The sequence below is a fragment of the Monodelphis domestica genome, chromosome 3 (genome assembly GCF_027887165.1).
Source record: "Monodelphis domestica isolate mMonDom1 chromosome 3, mMonDom1.pri, whole genome shotgun sequence".
Classification (NCBI taxonomy): Eukaryota; Metazoa; Chordata; class Mammalia; order Didelphimorphia; family Didelphidae; genus Monodelphis; species Monodelphis domestica.
Genome location: NC_077229.1, coordinates 278,385,894 through 278,405,878, shown reverse-complemented (window position 1 = coordinate 278,405,878; position 19,985 = coordinate 278,385,894). Strand labels below are relative to the sequence as shown.

The 19,985-nt window shown below is 34.5% G+C and overlaps 1 protein-coding gene across 7 annotated transcripts in view; it reads left to right on the top strand.

The window, feature by feature from the left end:
• The window catches only part of SS18 (SS18 subunit of BAF chromatin remodeling complex), a 98,986-nt gene that overhangs the window by 43,307 nt on the left and 35,694 nt on the right, over positions 1-19,985 (top strand). For all 7 annotated transcript variants that reach the window (XM_056823830.1, XM_007487585.2, XM_007487583.3 and 4 more), the window contains one exon: positions 1,071-1,292. In XM_056823830.1, coding sequence (XP_056679808.1) covers positions 1,071-1,292 — 222 coding nt within the window. The remainder of the gene's footprint in view (positions 1-1,070; positions 1,293-19,985) is intronic.

Below are 19,985 nucleotides of genomic sequence, written 5' to 3'. Positions count from 1 at the left end.
AGAAAAAGTTTTGTATAATGAACTATTACTTCCTAGTGTCCTTATTCCCTTGTAACTAGTGTAGCATCTTTGGAAATTATCTTTAATTCTCAGTCTATTGGATGCCATTTATTTACTATTAAATTACTTAGAGGTATTTTTTCAATTAATGATCTTCAACCTTTTAGTTTTTGAGTGTCAGTTGCTTCTGTGGCTAATTAGGTCAATGGGTCCCAATAGTGGAAGAGAAGGTGAAAGCAGAAGGAGGGATCACATTATGTTCTACCCAATATTCCTTTAACCAACCTAAGCTAAGTTTCGATTAAAAATGACACTTAGAATCAGGACAGCCTGGTAAGCTGGCATGTGGCACTACAGAGGCCTACTGCTTTGGCAGCTAAGTTCTAGTTTACCTGCCCACTCACTGACCCAGACCCAAACGGCCCTCACAAATCATTTTGTCTGCCTTCTGCATGTGATTGATGGAGAGACCAAGATTTAAGTAGTGGGGGGAGGTGATTGGTTCAAGGTGGCACAACAATATAGTTGGGATGAGGACTTAGTTTGCCTCACTCTTGGTCTAGTGCTTTTTTCATTTTGTAGAGCCATTTTCTATACTTGTTTTTAGATGGGAATTACTACAAATGCATCTGAAACTAGACATTTGGGTGTAGGTTTTGGAAAGAAAATCATTTTTCCTTTTCTCAATATGTCAAAGATACTATTGACATGGTCTGTGATAGAATATTTTGTTAGCCTATTTGGAATAGTTTAGAAAGTTAGAGTCTGTCTAGAAGTTGCCAATTTACACTGAATAGTACTCAGATGACATAAAAGGGGGGGGGGGACAAGGAACTCTGAAACTAGCTTATCATCAGCTTAGATAAGAGTTGAATTAACCCTACTTTTGACTTTTTAAGTTCTACCTATTAAAGGTAAAATTTTTTAGTAAACTTTGTCACATTCCAAATTCCCAATCTGAGCTTATGTTTTAAGATTATATTTATATTTCATAGTATTGTATAATGAAAACTTCTGAAAATCTTTTTGGAGGGACTTTATTTACTGGAGCTGTTTATTTTTCTTCAAAGGGCCAAACCATATGCCTATGCAGGGACCTGGACCTAATCAACTTAATATGACAAACAGTTCCATGAACATGCCTTCAAGTAATCATGGTTCTATGGGAGGTTATAACCATTCAGTGCCATCCTCACAGAGTATGCCAGTACAGAATCAGATGACCATGAGTCAAGGACAGCCTATGGGAAACTATGGCCCTAGACCAAATATGAACATGCAACCAAACCAAGGTAAACAAATTTTGTTTATTTTGTTTAGGTCAAAAAGAGTTACTGCTTAATCTTTTTAAAACTTAAATTTCATTTTTTTCCTTCCATCTTATACATAAATGAATATAAGATCGAAATAAGTGGCAAAAGTTGCTGTTAATCACAAAAACATAGAATCGAATTTGAGATCAACTTGTAGAATTCTTTTATCCTTTGAAATTGTACTTTTTTTATACCATTTACTTTTTGCTTGTAAGTAATGTTAATTGACAGTTCACCTAGGACCCTCTCTTTCGAATTAATTATTCTAAAAAAACATAACATTACATAATTACATAAACATTTTATTTACTTCAAATATAATTACAGAGAGGCAATTGAGATGATAATTTTCTTAAAGTTTTTGTTTTTCATTAATTTTGGCAATTGGAGCCATTTAAAAAAGGCCTTTATTATAAGCTTTAAAAAAATCATTGATTGGTATTTATGATTCATCTGACTGACTTCTGAGGTTATCTTTCTATGTCATAGGAATAAAATAATATGTATTTTATTTAGAATATGTAATTTAGAGTATGTCATTCTCTTGGATCTTTTTAGATGAGGTAGTGTGATACCATTAAAATTAACTGTCAACTTCAGGGAATGAAGGTACCCAATTTCTTTTTTTTAAGTATTCATGTGAATAATATCTGTAAACCAGCAAGTGGCGCTCTGTCCTGCTAATTGTCTATTTGGCATATTGCCATTCTAAAGATGCCTTCATTAAGGAAAAGAATGGAATATAAGAAGCATAATATACAAATAAAATTTTTACATTTAATGTTTTCAAATTTTTATTTAAAAAATAATTGCTAAAACAACACTAGAAAATTTTAAAGCTTATTTAAAATTACAAGTAAATAATACAGTCTTATTAAACTATTAATGTGAATGATAAAAATTTTAAAATGAAAAATGCTAAAAAGAGAATCTCGCTCAGAATTTAGCTTTACAAAACTGGCACTTATTCCACATTTTTTCCAAATTTATCTAGTGCCCATGATGGAATGTTTTCTTTTTCTTATTAGGTCATTTAAAGGTTCAAAGCAACATCAAGATCCAGTCAGTGCTAGATCAGAAGGGAGTTGAGCCAGCTCAGATGTTTCTACACACAGTTTGATTACCCGCAGTGAGAACAAGAAAATTGATAATGATTCTGACAACAACTACAGTAATGATGGCACACTTCTTAGAAAACCTATAGTTAAGAAAAGGTAGGGTGTGTGCACACAAGTGGTTGTTGTAGCATGGTTTGATATGACTCATCATAAGACTTTATAAACAGAAAATAATGCATGTAGCAATGTGCATGTAGTCAATACTTTTTGAAGAAAGAAGTTGAGGCATTACGGTGATTGCTCTATTCACTGTCATATATCATGCTTATATATTTTTTTCCTTCAGCTATAGCATTTAAGTCATTTACTACTTTATACTCTCAACTTCAGAAATTCCTTGTTAGAAAATATACTGTGAAGAAAAAAGGTAGCATGTAGGTATGCTTAAGATGGTAAAAGGTTTTTGAAATGAAGGTAGCATAAAATTGAGGAAGTTTTGGTTAAAATATGGCAAGTACTGTATATTTTTGAATTCTGTGGCAAGACAACTGTTCCTCTTTTCTATATGTTCAGTAGTCATTTATTAGTTATGTTTATACCCATATTGTAGATATTTCAAATAAACTAAATAGCTAAAAAATAACTTAAATAATTCAGTTATAGAATACAGATAGATTTACTTTCTGTAGTCACAAAAATGCCTTAAATGAAAGTGATAATTTGAATCAGTGGTACTACAGCAGTACCACTGGGAAGAACAAATTGTATACTATTGATGAAAGTTATCTACTTGGGATTTTATATACTGGTTTTCATGTTAGAAGACCTCTTCAAATTTTGGCTTTGCTGCTTGAAAGTGGATTAGCCTGGGAAATTCACTTAACTTTGATGCTTCAGTTTCCTTATTTTCAAATAATAGAGTTGGATAAGATGTTCTTTAAGGTACAGTCCAGCTTGAAGTCATGGGACTCTTTAATTTATCCATTTCCAAACAAGGTAGTAAAGAGATTTCCTATACTGAAATAAAGCTAAGTTTTAACCATATTAAAATTTAACTGTTAAAAAAAAAACTAGAGTTAAAATAAAGGAGCAAGAAATTATAGTTGAATCCATTGGTAAATAGATTTCCCCTGTCTTGAAGGAAAGGCAGAGAGAATCCTAAATTACTACTACCTAACAATAATTCCTAATATTTTAAATTTCTCCTCATTTTTAAAATCTAGGACTTAGAAAGATCCTTAGAGAACATAATTTCTAACCCATACGTTTTACAAATGAGGAAACTAGAGCTCATATAGGTCATGTGTTTTGTCTGTATTTATAGTGTAATTATGGTAGAACTGAGAGCAGAACCAGAAACTAGTGTTTCTATTTTATATAAATCAAAAACAATGCAGAAACTTCCTGATAGTTCTATGATCTCAAGTGCTTCTCATTGTATCAGTGGAAAGGAGGAAAATAATAAAGGACTAGCATATTTAAATTAATATTTTTTCATACCTATTTCCATATTATTCATTTTTGCTATAGAGCGATTTTTTAAAAGCCTAAACCCCAAGTCACATACCCATATGTGATGTGATGTCATATGTTTTGCTTTTGCATTTCTACTTCCATAGTTTTTTCTCTCAATGTGGATAGCATTCTTTTATGTAAGTCCTTCAGGAGTGCACTGGCTTATTGCATTGCTACTAATAGCAAGGTCCATTACATTGGATTTTTCAATAATGTTTTATTCTCTGTGTACAGTGTTCTTCTGGTTCTGCTCATTTCACGCTGCATCAGTTTATTGAGGTTCTCCCAGGTCATATGGAAAGCCTCCAGATCATCAATCCTTACAGCACAATAGTATTCCATCATAATATGTCACAATTTGTTCAGCTATTCCCTAATTGAGGGACACCCTTTCATTTTCCAATTTTTTGCCACCATAAGGAGTGCAGCTATTAATATTTTTGTACAAGTATTTTTCCTTTTTATCTCTGAGGTACAAACCCAGATGTGGTATTGCTGGTTCAAAGTGTATGCATTCTTTTAAAGTCCTTTGTGTATAATTCCAAATTGCCTTCCAGAATGTCTGGATTAATTCACAACTCTACCAGGAATGCATTAGTGTTTTGATTTTGCCATCAACATTTTTATTTTCCTATATTTACTGTACTCTCATATTGGCCAATCTGCTAGGTATGAGGTGGTACCTCAGTGTTGTTTTGGTTTGCATTTTTCTAATTATGAGAGATTTAGAATACTTTTTCATGGGCTTCTTGATAGTTTTGATTTTTTTTTTTATCTGAAAACTGTCTATTCATGTCCTTTGACCATTTGTCAGTTGGGGAATGACTTGATTTTTTTTTGTACAATTGACGTAGCTCCTTATAAAATTGAGAAATTAGACCTTTGTCAGAGGTTTTTGTTATAAATTCCCCCCCCCCCCCATTTGTTGCTTCCCTTCTAATTTTGCTTCTAATTTGGTTGCATTGGTTTTGTTTGCACAGAAACTTTTTAATTTAATGTAATCAAAATTATTCATTTTACATTTTGTAGTGTTCTGTTTCCTGCTTGGTCTTAAATTCTTTGCTTTCCCATAGATCTGACAGATATACTATTCTATGTTCACCTGATTCGTTTATGATTTCTCTCTTTATATTTAAGTCATTTACCCACTCTGAGTTAATCTTGGTATAGGGTGTAAGATATTTCTGTAAACCTAATTATGGGAGAAATACTGTTTTCCAATTTCCCAGCAGCTTTTGTCAAATAGTGGGATCTTGTCCCAAAAGCTGGGATCCTTGGATTTATCAAACTCTCTCTTGCTACTGTCATTTACCCCAAGTCTATTCCATTGATCCACCCTTCTATCTTTAAGCCAAGACCATATAGTTTTGATGATCACTGCTTTATAGTATAGTTTGAGATTTTTTTCATTATTTCCCTTGATATTCTTGATCTTTTGTTCTTCCAGATCAACTTCGTAATAATTTTTCCTAATTCTACAAAAAAGTATTTTGATATATATAACACTGAATAAGTAAATTTATTTAGGTAGAATTGTCATTTTTATTATATTAGCTCATTCTACCCATGAGTAATTGATGCTTTTGCAGTTGTTTAGATCTAGTTTTTTTTGTGTGAAGTGTTTTGTAGTTATGTTCATATAATTTCTGAATTTGTCTTGGCAAGTAGATTCCCAGTTATTTTGTCTAGAGTAATTTTAAATGCAGTTTCCCTTTCTAACTCTTGCTGCTGGGTTTTGTTGGGAACACATAGGAATGCTGATGATTTATATGTGTTTATTTTGTACCCTGCAACTTTGCTAAAGTTATTGATTGTTTCTACTGTTTTTAGTTGATTTTCTTGGATTTTCTAGATATATCATTTAGGTATGTCATCTGCAAAGAGTGATAGTTTAGTTTTCTCATTGCTTACTTGATCCTTTCAACTTCTTTTTCTTCTCTAATTGCTACTGCTCGCATTTCTAGTACAAAATTAAATAGTAGAGGTGATAATGAGCATCCCTGCTTCACTCCTTGCTTATCCCCATTGCAGATGATACTTACTGATGGTTTTAAATAAATACTGTTTATTATTTTGAGGAATGGTCCTTTTCCTATACTTTCTAGTATTTTCAATAGGAATGGGTGTTGTATTTTGTCAAAGGTTTTTTATACATCTATTGAGATAATCATGGGATTTCTATTCATTTGGTTGTTGATATGTTCAGTTATGCAGGTGGTTTTCCTAATATTAAACCATCCTTGCATTCCTGGTATAAATCCCACCTGGTCAGAGTGAATAATCCTTGTGACAACTTATAGCCTTTTAGCTAATATTTTTGCATCTATGTTCATTAAGGATGTTGGTCTATAGTTTTCCTTTGTTTTTGGTCTTACTAGCTTGGGAATCAGTACCATATTTGTATCATAAAAATATTTTGGTAAGACTCCTTCTTTGCCTATTTTGTCAAATAGTTTGTAGAGTATTGGGATTAATTGATCTTTAAATGTTTAATAGAATTCACTTGTGAATCCATCTGGCCCTGGGATTTTCTCTTAGGGAGTTTTTAAGTTAATTTATTGAAAGGGCATCAGCTTACTAATTGAAGGAAAAGACTTCTCCATCCTATTTTAAACAATGACAAATTCATAATATTCAACTACAGAGAGTATAAAAAAACTTAAAAGTTGACCTAGGTGAATTTTTAACCTTAGGTTGATCTGTGGATTTAGGTGGGAAAAGAATTAACATCTTTGTTTCAAAGTCATTACTTTCCTTTGTCATCTTATGTATTTTTTTTCCTGATTTTACAAACATGATACTGAGTAAGGGGTCCCTTGGCCCAGGCTGCCCTACTGGCCCATGGCACAAACAAGGTGAAGAGTCCTCATCTAGTGTAATATTCTCATTTTACTCAAGAAGAAACAGACTCAAAAAAGGTTAAGTAACTTGCCCAAGGTCATGTAAGTAGCTAAAGAATGAAAAAGACATTTTGGAGGAGCAGAAGCATGATATAGTGAAAAGAGGATTAAACTGAGTGGTGGGAGATCTGGGTCCATTGATGTACTCTCAACATTTCACTGACTTGTGTGATCATGGGCTAGTTATTTAATTCCTCTGAGCCTAATTATGCTTACACAACCTACTTCACAGGATTATTGTGAGGACAGTAATTTATGAACATTAAAATGCTGCATGTGTGATAAAATAAAATTCAACTAAAGAAATTGTGGGAAAATTTTTAGTATTTAGAGATGAAAATTATTTAAGAAAAATCATCGTGGGAAATTAATCTTTAATGGGTCCCTTTATCAGTTCACTAACTACTACAGTTTGTATTTCTAGATTTACATTTGTTTTATCATTAGCTGATATTGGTTGAGCTTTCAGTGGTATTGCTACAACATGTCATTTTGTCTTGAATTTTTGTTGTTACATTGGAAGCTTTTTGAATTTTAGGAGATTTTGTTAATGATGGTACAGATTAGAATTCTAGCAACATAAATCTCTATTTAAGGGGATAAGGAGTTTTAGATAATTTTGATCCCCTAGCATGGTGTTGCTTTTTAAACATAGAAATTAGCTAACATCGGTAATTTTGTTGCATTCTAATATGGAGTTATTTTCATTTGTGATTAGACTTTTGAACATTGATTAGCATTTAGATCACTACCAGGCAGGGTCTGGATTCAAAACAGAATTGATGTATTTGGTAACATGGGTAAGGTTACTAGGAAAGGAAAAGTGATACTAGAGGACTAACTAGAAAGACAGAGACTTTAAAAAACCTCACACCTTTTTATTGAATATTTTGCTAGTTGGAGAGTCCTCATAAAAGGTGGATGTATTTATGTCTGAAAGTCATTATGATGTACAGTAAAGTGTATTGATTGGAAGACACCTTAATTTTGATGAGACTGAAAAATGAAATGAGAGGAAGGAGATTCTCTGGAGATGATGGTAAGAATTATACCAGATGGTAGTATGTAGGTCTGAGGAATAGTAGAACTGAGAAGAATTTGTAATTTTTATTTCAGGTAGATGTTGATGATTTGCTTTTGTTTGTTGTTATTGTTGTTTTTTCAGTAAAAAACCTACTTGCTTTTAGTTTCCTACACAAATTGGAAAAAAAAAAAAAGAAAAAATCAACAAAGTTTCAAAGTATGTTTTGAAAGTTTCCTGGTTACATTTCCCCCCAAAGATAGGACATTCAGTGTATCAGAGAAATGTTTGGATAGTCTTTGTAAAAGATGGAGAAGTTTATTTTTGAAAGACCTTATAATATTTGTTTTAAAATGTATTAAAGTTGTTAGTTATTACAGATGCATTTTGTCAAACTGAAATAAACCTAATAGAATGCTATATTAAAGGAATACATAAGATCTTAAGATTTAGGGGCTAAAAACGTCTTTAAGATAATATAACTTAATGTCCTTATTTTACAGATGAGGAAAACTGAGGATAGCTTTCCCAAGCTCACTCAAGTGACAAAAGTAGCAGAGTCAGAATTTGAATTTAGGCCCTCAAATTTAAAAGTTTCTTGCCTGATATATACCAGTTATCATTTGTATTTTATGCCATTCTAACTAATCTTTTCTGTATGGAAATTCTTTTACCTCTTCCCCTTCTCACCACTGTCAGTTACATATGTAATTGAGTGCTTCTAGTCAACTCTAGAGCTCCTGGGCAGTTGGATAGTGGACTAGAAATATTTACGATTACTTCATTTCTGACTGATTATTACTATTACAATGCTGTGTCTAGTTGGTATTTTCTCTCCTCTGATCTCCCTACCTCATGTATCCCTCTTTCCTAACCTTAAATTCACCTCATGATTTACTGAGATTAAGACCAGTAGACATAAGTCTCTTTTATTTCTTTGACTCCAACTCTTCTTCTGGATCTTTTAATATTTCCTTTTCCCATCTTCCATTTTTCTTCAGATGTATACTAGTTTATCTTTTCTTTAAAAAAATCTTTACTTGTTTACTATTTTGTTTTCTTCCTTTCCTGCACAGACGTGTAGTTAGTGGTCTGAGCTTGGTGTTTTTCATATTCTTACTCATCCATTTAATTACCTACTTTTTTCATGAAATGGCTTTGCTAGATAGTGTAACAAATAATGTAATAGCTCTTTCTTCCTCTTGATAAAGATTGATTAAAACTTCCTTGAAAATCTTTCTCACTTAATTTCTTTGATACTTCTTAGTTCTCTTTCCTTTTATTTCCAACCTCATTTCTTTTTCTTTCTTTTTTTTAAAATCCATACTTTCCATCTTGGAGTCAATACTGTGTAGTGGCTTCAAGGCAGAAGAGTGGTAAGGGTAGGTAATGGGGGTGAAGTGACTTGCCCAGGGTCACACAGCTGGAAAGTGTCTGAGGCCAGATTTGAACACTGAGCCACCCAGCTGCCCCCTAACTTCATTTCTTTTTTTCCCTTAATTTTTCTTTTTTTTCCCTCAGTTTGGCCATTCTTTAAGATTCTATCCTCTGATCACTAAGCTTTTACTCCTCTTACCCCTCGCTCCCCTTCTCTTCTCTTTGTCTTCCTCTCTTCTCTTCTTCCCTTTTTTAGAAATTCATCTAATTCTATGCCTTTTTAGCTTTCACAACAATGTTAAATTTGTGTCAAGTCTTACCAGAACTTTAGCACACCTTTTCATTTTTTCCAAAACTAGATTTTTATTGATATATATTTTTACGTCATTTGTTTTTTCCATTGTATCCGTCTCCTAGCCCCTCCAAGAAGGCCATTCTTAATAATAAGGAATAAAGGAATTTTGGCAAAATTTTCCATTCTGGAAAATAATTTGGAACTCTTCAAGAAAAGTGATCAAACCTTTTATACTCATTGACCCAGATATGCCTGTTTTAGGAAATGAAGAATTTAGAGAAACAAGGGAGAATCTGTATTTATTGATGCAGAGAGAAATTAACTTTCAGAATCAGGAGTACAATTGACACAGTTACTCTACTAAAGAACATTAATAGGGAGTTCATTTTGAGTTGTAATATTGGTTTTAGAGAACATAATGAAAAATACCTTTCTTGTCTTAATAGAGACATGAGACTTTGGAAATCAGGGTATTAAATATACCTCTAGATGCAATGAGGTTGCTTCTTGTTTCTGCTTATTAATTTTCCTTTGTTACAAAGTAGGAGTTGATAGAGGGAGTTAGGAAGGAGACTGAACCTGGAAATGTTTGTCACATAAAACAAAAGGCATTAGTAAGAATTATTTTTAAAAGAATTTAACCACATTACTGAATTCCTTAAATTATAACTTTTTATATTATTATTTCTAAGTTGTCCTTAATAATTAACACAGAATTTTGAAATTTCAGTTGTAAATATTTTATACACACCATACTTATTTACATTATGAGTGTGTGTTCAATAGGAATATTCCTCTGGTGATACATAGTATTACTACTCTATACCTGTACAACTTTTGACCACATCCTCTTATGAGTTTAATACCAGGGACCCACTCAATTTGCTGAAGTCCTTCTCTGCTAAAATCTCTTAGTGTAATTTATTGTTTGTGATAAAATCGATGGTTGTCTCATACCACTCTGCCTTTCTGTTGTCATTTGGGTAATCCTCAATTTCAGATTTTTTTGAACCTGTACTAGTATACTGTAGCATTTGGTAACTCAAAACCATTATGGTTATCATCAGACAAATTTCATTGTTAGAAATAAGAGCCTTTGTTTTAGGGAAAAGCTTGGTATCAACTGATACCAAGATAAAAATAATTCATCTAAAGACAAAAAAATTAAACAATTCCAATATTTAAGGAACTTGCATTCTTTTTTTTTGGAGGGAGAGAGACAAGATGTGCATATACAAGTGTTTCTGATTTCTAAATTCAGATCAATTGGGAAGGGAGGATACTAGCAGCTGAAGACATCAGGAGAGGCTTTATATAAATGTTGGAAATAGAATTGCATCTTTTTTTAAAATACAAAATGGGGATTGTTCTATATTAAGTTCCATTTCACTTTAAAAATGTTTGTAATATAATAAATTCTACATGTTTTGAAAGGTAAATGCTCCTACTTGGTCTTTTTGAATATCTCTTCTCTTACATTTTAAAAGTTAAAACAATTTTACTGGCATGAGTATTGCTAACCTCTTTCTTCCCTTCTTCTTCCTCCCTATTAATAGAGAGAAAAGGAGAAAAAACCTAGTTTAAAAAAAAAAGTTATAGTCAAGCAAATTGAAACCATATAGTGGTTGTAAAAAAGAAATATTGTTCCCTCGTTTTGGTTGTGTCCAACTCTGACTTCATTTGGAGCTTTCTTGGTAAAGATACTGGAATGGTTGCTATTTCCTTCTCCAGCTCATTTTACAGATATGGAAACTGAGGCAAAGCAGGGTTAAGTGACTTGCCCAGCACCATATAGTGTCTAAGACTAGATTTGAGCTCAGGTTTTCCTGATTCCAAAATGAGTGCTTTATCCACTATTGTTACCTAGCTGCCATAATGCCAAAAAAAGACACGTGTGTGTGTGTGTGTGTGTGTGTGTGTGTGTATGCATGCATGTATGCATGTATATCACCTGTCTGTAAGGAGGCAGGTAACTTGCATTATCATTCATCCTCTGGAGACATGGTTGGTCAGTCATTACTTTGATTGAAGTTAAGACTTTCAAAGTTGTTTGTCTTTTCAATATGGTTTTGTATAAATTGTTCTACTCACTGAGCTGTCAGTTTATACTGTCTAGGATTCTCTGACATGTATCTTTCATTATTCATTATGGTTATAATATTACATTTATTTGCTACAGTTTCCATCACTATCTCCTGTTACCTAAAAAAAGCAATCTAAGATTCTAGTTCCTTTCTTCCCCTTCTCTTTTAAATCTCCTTCAGAATCAAGAAGTTTGTTCTACTTTTGACTCTTCCCTTCCCAATTTTATTCTGCCTCCTAACCCTACCCTCCACTCCCAGCTCCAGTTGTTTCCATGGTCAGTTTGATGTATTTCTGCACTGATATGTTGGGTGTGTTTGTATTCAAGAACTCTGTGACTGTTTCAGGTAAGAATGAGGTTCATCTGATGCCCCTTTTCACTTTTTTTCCCTCTATGTTTGTATACTTTTCTCATATATCCCAGTAACAAGATCACCCTCTTCCATTCCCCTTTGTGTTGGTGTATTCCTTTTTCCACTTTAGATTCCTCAGAATAGAACCAGTCTATCCACAGGACCCATATTTTTCTCATTTAACTCTCTTAGTATCTTGAGGAACCATATGAAGGGACATGTACTATTCTCCATTTGAATGTTAGTACTGTATCAACATATAGGTCAAAGAATTTTTACCTTCCTAGATTTCTCTGTACTTGTGTTCCTGTTTCAAAGTTTCTGCTTTGCTCTGGTCTTTCATCAGAAGTATTTGAAATTCCTCTATTTCCTTAAAGGGGATTCTTTCCCACCCCTGGATTATACTAAGCCTTGTAAGATAGATTATTTTTGGCTGAAAGCCTTTATCTTTGGGCATTCTCAGTATTGTTGCAAAATCTTTCATTGATATTAGAAGCATTTTTTCTTTTGATATGAGAGTACTGGATTTTGGTTATGATAGTCCTTGGATTTTCCTTATTGGGTTTCTTTCAGGAGATAATAATTTGATTCTTTTTGGCTTTGCCTTTTCCATTGCTTCTGATGAATTTAGGCAGTTTTCTTTTATGATTTCTTAGATTTTATAGCCATTTAAAAAAATCATGTTTTTCAAAGAAGAAAACGATTCTTAAATAATCTCTTTGACCTCTTTTTCAGGTCATTTGTTTTTGATAGCTGATCTTTTTTTTCCCCCTCCCTCCACTCTTGATTTTGTTTTACTGTTTCTTGTTGCTTCATAAATTAATTGATTTCTCTTTGGTTTATTCTAGTTTCTCAAGTACCTGTTTCTTGGCTTAGGTTTTTGCCACTTTTTTTTCTGTTCAATACTATTTATTCTCCTCAACAGCTTTTATTTCATCATTTATCTTTTGCTTTATTTCTTGTAGGTGATCATGTAGTCTTTGTGTAAAATTTTTTCCCTTGAGTTTGCAGTTTTGTGGAGTTACTCTTTTTCTAGGGATTTGCTAGGCATAATTTTTGATACCATAATTGTATTTTTACTGGTTTACTCACCTCCCAACCTTTAGGTTTATACCTTAATTCAGATGTACTTTTTGGTATGCTTTAGGATAGGGAATGGTCAGCCTTGTTGCATTGCCTGGGTTCTCTTACTAGCATCTGTTGCCCTAGGATAGGTCCTTGGGTCTTTAAGGTTCAGAGCAGTGGATCTTCAGAATCTTCCCTGGTATCCTGAGTGTTAGGGATCTCAGAATCTTTGGACTTGGACATTTGAGCACTCTCTCTCCCTCTCCCTCTCTACCTTCTCTAGTCATGCTGCTATGTTATCCTATGCTGGCACTGACTTGGATGAGGGGGAAGGAAGGGGGAGACTCTTTTCCTAATGTCTCTGGGCTTCAGACTGACTTTTTGTGCCTTTTTGAGATGGAAGAATTCACTTACTCTATAGTTCCTCATTCAATTTCTTGATTATTATTAGATTTGTTGTAAACTTCAGGGGTTTGTTGGAGTATGTATGTGGGAGTTAGGCAGCTATTTGTGGTTTAGGAATCTTATCTTGTCAGGAATATACCAAATAAACACATTTACCCCAATTGTGCACTGTTAAATTAATTTAACTTTGTAATGTCACAGAGACTTTTCAGTAAGATGGTCAGCCTAAGCAGGTCCACATAGTTAAATGAATAAAGAATGCATATGACATCCTTTTTAGGAGGCAGCCTATTGAGTCAGTCCACTTATACATCTATCTTGGGCATATAATGCCAATGTATGATGAACCTTATCTTGAGTTGAATTAGGAATGAAAGTTTGGACTAGATTTGTATTTGGGAAATTGTGTAGCACCTTCAATAACCCTAAAACTGTTTCTTAATCCTTAAAACTGTCTTTTTTAACACCATTGTTTCCTTGGTCATATTTTATGGTTTTAAGTCATGAAATATTATGTCCTAAGGAAAATAACTATTTTAGGTAAACCCAAGGGAAGACTCATGGGGGTGGTCTAAGGAGATTGTCACCCATTGCCAGTTAGATCTAATACTCAGGAAATGGAGTAAAAATGTCAGAAAAGGAACTGAGTTAGTCATGTGGTCAGCTGAAAGCATAATGTAGAAAGAAAGCCTGACTATTTATTTCTTTGAGAGTGTCCATAAAGGGAAAAAAAAATATATATATATGTATATGTATATATATGTGTGTGTGTATTTTTTTTTGTTTTTGTTTGTTTGTTTGTTTGTCTGTTTGTTTTTAAAACCCTTACCTTCCATCTTGGAGTCAATACTGTGTATTGGTTCCAAGGCAGAAGAGTTGTAAGGGCTAGGCAATGGGGGTCAAATGACTTGCCCAGGGTCACACAGCTGGGAAGTGTCTGAGGCCACATTTGAACCTAGGACCTCCTGTCTCTAGGCTTGGTTCTCAATCCACTGAGCCACCCAGCTGCCCCTCAAAGTATATTGTTTTTAAAAAAAACTTTCAATGTGTTGGGCATATGTGTTTTATGGAAGAACATTGATTAGAATCTCATAAGCTGAAAAGTTTTAGATGTGGCACAGTTTGAATAAAAAAGAGAGTGAGGAAGACCACCTATATCAGTAAGCTAGTAGATTAAAGTATATCAAAATAACTATAACCTTAAATTTAGGAACCTCAATGAAAAATTTCAGAGAGCATTCCCATCTCTATTCTCCTTGCTTTTTAATTGTATATTTCCAGTTATTCACTATAACACAGTGTTGGAATTTTTAACCTTGAGTAGTTGTCCTCTAAATACATTTGAACTCCATAGTAGTATACCTGGATATCTTCACTCTTAAAACAAGAAGCAGGATTGGGGAATCATTATCATAAATTTAAAATGTGACTTTTTATGCTTGTATATTTGTTTAGTTTCTATTAATTTAAAATTCTTACAATGAGTTTTATTTTTACTTTGTTTTACGTGTTCTAGGAAAACTGTAGAAGAGATTAGGGTATAATTAACAGTATTTATTATCATGGAGAATCAAATAAAGGTTAGGAGCTTTGCTTGGTATAGATGATTGGAGAAGAATAAATGTCCCAATTAAAAAAAAAAACAACAGATTTTGCAGGCTAAAAGGTTGATGAACTTGACTTGGATTCCTGGGAAAATTCTAGACTAGATCTTTAAAGAGATGGTTGGCTAATATCTATATATGGTAAGTGGACTTACCAACACCCCCATGGCTTTCAAATGTTCATTTTCTTTTTTGACAGGATGATTCAATTAGTAGTTAAAGAGAATGTTGTGATTATAGTTTAACTAGATTTTAGCAAAGCTTTGGATAGTATTGCTGTCTTGTGATGCTGTTTTTTTTTTTAAACCCTTACCTTCCGTCTTGGAGTCAATACTGTGTATTGGCTCCAAAGCAGAAGAGTGGTAAGGGCTAGGCAATGGGGGTCAAGTGACTTGCCCAGGGTCACACAGCTGGGAAGTGGCTGAGGCCGGATTTGAACCTAGGACCTCCCATCTCTAGGCCTGGTTCTCAATCCACTGAGCTACCCAGCTGCCCCCTTTGTGATGCTGTTTTAAAGAAGAAGAGATTGAGAGGCAAATTGATGATAATCGAAAACAGTGGATTCAGACCTGGTTAAAAGGCCATAATTTATATCAGTATGAAGGAGGTCTCCAGTGGAGACATACAGGGATTTATTCTTGGGCCTGTACTCTTCTAACATTTTTATCAATGGTTTAGATAAAGGAAAAGATGGTATGTTTATCACATTTGGAAGTAATACAGAGTTGGAAAGTACAACTAATGCATAGATATCATATCCAAAAGGATATTAATGGGCCATAATCTTGGGTTGAATCTAATTAGATGAAATTCAGTGGCGATAAATGTAAAAAGTATTCAATGTGCTTACAATAATTCAAATTTACAAGTACAAGATGCAAGGAGGCATGATTAGATAGCAGTTCTGAAAAATATCTGGGGATTTTAGTGGATTGAAATCTTAGTTTGAGTCAGTATGATGTAGCAGGCAAAATTAATGTGTGATCTTTAAGAGGAGCATAACTTCGAGGAATAGGGTGGTGATACTCCCATTGTACTCCTGACCTCATTATACTCCATCTGGAATATTGTGTTCAGTGGTTTAAGAATGACAATGACCAGCTGGATATTATTCAAAGGAGGGTATCCAAGATGGTGAAGGGCTTTGAGTACATGTCATATAAGGATAGATTGAAGAAATGAGGGATGGTTAGCCTGGAAAAATCAGGAAGGATAATAAAACTGTCTTCAAGTATTTGAAAGGCTGTCATGTGAAGAGAGGAATTAGACTTCATTGTTTTGACCCCAGAGGGAAAAGCTATTAATAAATTGGTAGAAGTTGCAAAGAGACAAGTTTAGTCTTAAAAAAATTTTTTTTTAAAACCCGTACCTTCTGTCTTACCTCTCAATACTGTGTATTGGCTATAAGGCAGAAGAGCAGTAAGGACTAGGCAATGAGGGTTAAGTGACTTACCCAGGTCACAGTTAGGAAGTGTTTTGAGTCCAGATTTGAACCTAGAACCTCTCATTTCTAGGCCTGGCTCTTCGAGCCACCTAGCTGCCCCCTAATTTTAGTCTTAATATCAGGAAAAACTTACTAAGAATTAGAGTTGTGTAAAAGTGGAATGATCTACCTTATGGTGAATTGGCCCTTCTTGAATGACTTAAAATAGAAGCCAGTTGATCACTTGAGTGTTTGATGGTGGGTAATTAGAGTAGTGCTTGGCATGTAGTAGTACATGACTAATATGTGTTTCTGGAGATGAATTTAATCTCAAGGGTGAAAATGTTGAATCTATTGAATATTGAATCATTTCTTTTTCCCTCAGTTATACATGTATTATGCAAAGCATTTCCATATTGTTCACTCTTGTAAGAGAATATTCATATAAAACCAAAATTCCAAAGGAAAAACATAAATAAACTAAAGTGAAAAGTAGTATGGTTCGATCTACATTCTGACTCTCAATAGTTCTTTCTCTGGAGGTATATAGCATTCTTTGTCATAAGTCCCTCAAAATTGTCCTGGATCACTATATTGCTAAGCATAGCTAAATCTTTCAGGGTGGATTGCCCCACAGTATTGCTGTTACTATGTAAGATGTTCTCCTGGTTCTGCTTATTTCAATCTGCATCAGTTCATCCAGCTCTTTCTGAAATCCTGTTCATCATTTACAGTATTCTATCACTATCATCTACCACAATTTGTTTAGTCATTCATTCCCCATTTGATGAACATCCTCTGAATTTCCAATTCTTCATCACCACAAAAAGAGCAGCTATAAATATTTTTGTCCATATCCCCCTTTTTTGGTTTCTTTGGGATACAGACCTAGGAGTGGTATTATTGGATAAAAGGGTATGCTTTGCTTTGTAGCCATTTGGACATAGTTCCAGATTGTCTTCCAGAATAGTTAGATCAATTGACAACACCATCAACAATACATTAATGGGGGCAGCTGGGTAGCTCAGTGGATTGAGAACCAGGCCTAGAGAAGGGAGGTCCTAGGTTCAAACCTGGCCTCAGACACTTACTAGCTGTGTGACCCTGGGCAAGTCACTTAACCTCCATTGCCTAGCCCATACCACTCTTCTTCCTTGGAACCAATACACAGTATTGACTCCAAGAAGGAAGGTAAGGGTTTTAAAAAAACAACAACAACCCCCCCCCAAAAAAAAACCCAATACATTAATGTCCCAGTTTTGCCATATCCTCTCCAAAACTTAGCACTTTTCATTACTGTCATATTGGTTAATTTGATGGGTGTGAGGTTGTACCTCAGAGTTTTAATTTGCAATTCTTTAATCAGGAATAATATGGAATGTTTTTTCACATGATTATTGATAGGTTTGATCTCTTCATCTGAAAACTGCTTTCATATCCTTTGACCATTTGTCAATTGACTTTTGTCTCATAAATCTAACTTAGTTCTCTGTATTAAGAAATGAGATCTTTATCAGAGAAATTTGCTATAAAAAATTTACCCAGTTTGTTTCCATTTTAATCTTGTTTACATTGGTTTTGTTTGTGCAAGCCCTTTTTAATTTAACAGAGTCAAAGTTATTAATTTTATATTTTTACATTTAATGTTCTCTATCTTTCTTGGTCATAATCAATTTGATAATTTTTAAGGTCCCTGTCAATTTTAGAATTTTATTATTCTAGACACGTTCATCCCTGTTGATGTGACTTGTCCTTTGGACAAATGGATTGGTGATGGGTTTTTGCTTTTGTTTTGGAGTTGTGGTTTTGTTGGGTATGAAAAACTCTGAATGTAGAAACTTCTTTCAGCAATTAAATCAGCAACTTTCATGTAAGTCCTGTTCTTAGAAAATTGTCTTTGTCACTAAGTTTGGCCATGCAACTAATAGATGTCAGAGGCAGCTCTTGAAATTTTGTTTTTCCTTGTTTGTCTTTCTATCCTATCACAACACAAACATTCTTAATAGTAGGTCTTAGGTCAAGTATTTGTTTTCATTAAAATGCTTGAAAAAATGTATTTACCATAAATCCATATTACCATTTTTGAAGATCACTCACAGAATTTTTCAGGTACATTAGAACATAATTCTTAAGTTTATGCTGTTTTTTAAAGAACAATTTTAATTTACTTTCCTACTTCGATTTCACTTGAAAAATTGCTGAAAAACAGTATAAATTTTGCAAAATGCTTTAAATTCATTCTTTTTGAGCTTTTAAATAGCCTTGTGAAGTAGGTTTCTCAATTATTATTGTTCCAATTTTATAGCTAAAGAAGTTGTTAGGAGGTACAGTGGATAAAGCATCAAACCTGGAATTAGGAATACCTGAGTTCCAATCCAGCCTCAGACAACTAACTACTAGTTGTGTGGTCCTAGGCAAATTTTTTTTTTTTAAACCCCTACCTTCTGTCTCTTAGAATCAATACTGTGTATTAGACAGAAGAGTGGTAAGGACTAGGCAGTGGGGGTTAAGTGACTTGCCTGGGGTCACACAGCTGGAAAGTGTCTTGAGGCCAGATTTAAACCCAGGACCTCCCATCTCTGGCTCTGATTCTCAATCCACTGAACCACCCAGCTGCCCCCTCTAGGCAAGATTCTTAACCTCTAGCTCAGTGGTCCCCAGGCCACATGTGGCCCCCTGAGGCTATTTTTCTGCCCCCTACTGCACTTGGGAAAGGGCACCTCCTTCATTGGTGGTCAGTGAGGAGCACAGGATGAAAATGCTGTATGTGGCGCTGCAAAGCGAGGCGTCACTCACGTACAGTGTTGCATGGCACTTTGTTCTGAGAGTAACTGAATGAGAAAAAGGCGCCGTGCAAAGGATTGTGTGGCTGCACAATAGAGGATGTCAGCATGGTGATTGGCATCTGGGGGGAGGGGATTCTGCACTGTGTATACTGCTGCCTGGTATAATGGTGGTGGTGATACACGGGCCTGTGCAAGGTGTGACAGGTCCACCACAGCCAGCACTGCAGCCTCTGCTATCCCAGACAGGGGTATACAGATTTGCTCTCCAACAGTCTGAGGGATAGTGAACTGGCCCCCTGTGTAAAAAGTTTTTTGGGGGGGGCAGCTGGGTGGCTCAGTGGATTGAGAGCCAGGCCTAGAGATGGGAGGTCCTAGGTTCAAATCTGGCCTCAGACACTTCCCAGCTGTGTGACCCTGGGCAAGTCACTTGACCCCCATTGCCTAGCCCTTACCACTCTTCTGCCTTGGAGCCAATACACAGTATTGACTCCAAGATGGAAGGTAAGGGTTTAAAAAAAAATTTGGGGACTGTGAATTTTAAAACTATTCCACCCTAATCAGACCATTCTTTAGAAGATTTGATTTAGCTATTTCCTGATCAGTAACAATAGAGATACTTGGAATAACAGAATCAGGTCTTGGGAAGTCCACATTTCTCTACCCTACTCAGTTTAACAAGGTCAGGATGCCTGCACCATACTCAAGATTAAGTATCTGGGAAAAAAGGCAACAGACATGTGCAGAAAATAGCTGACAGACTTGTGGGATGTCCTAAGTCAAGCTAAGCT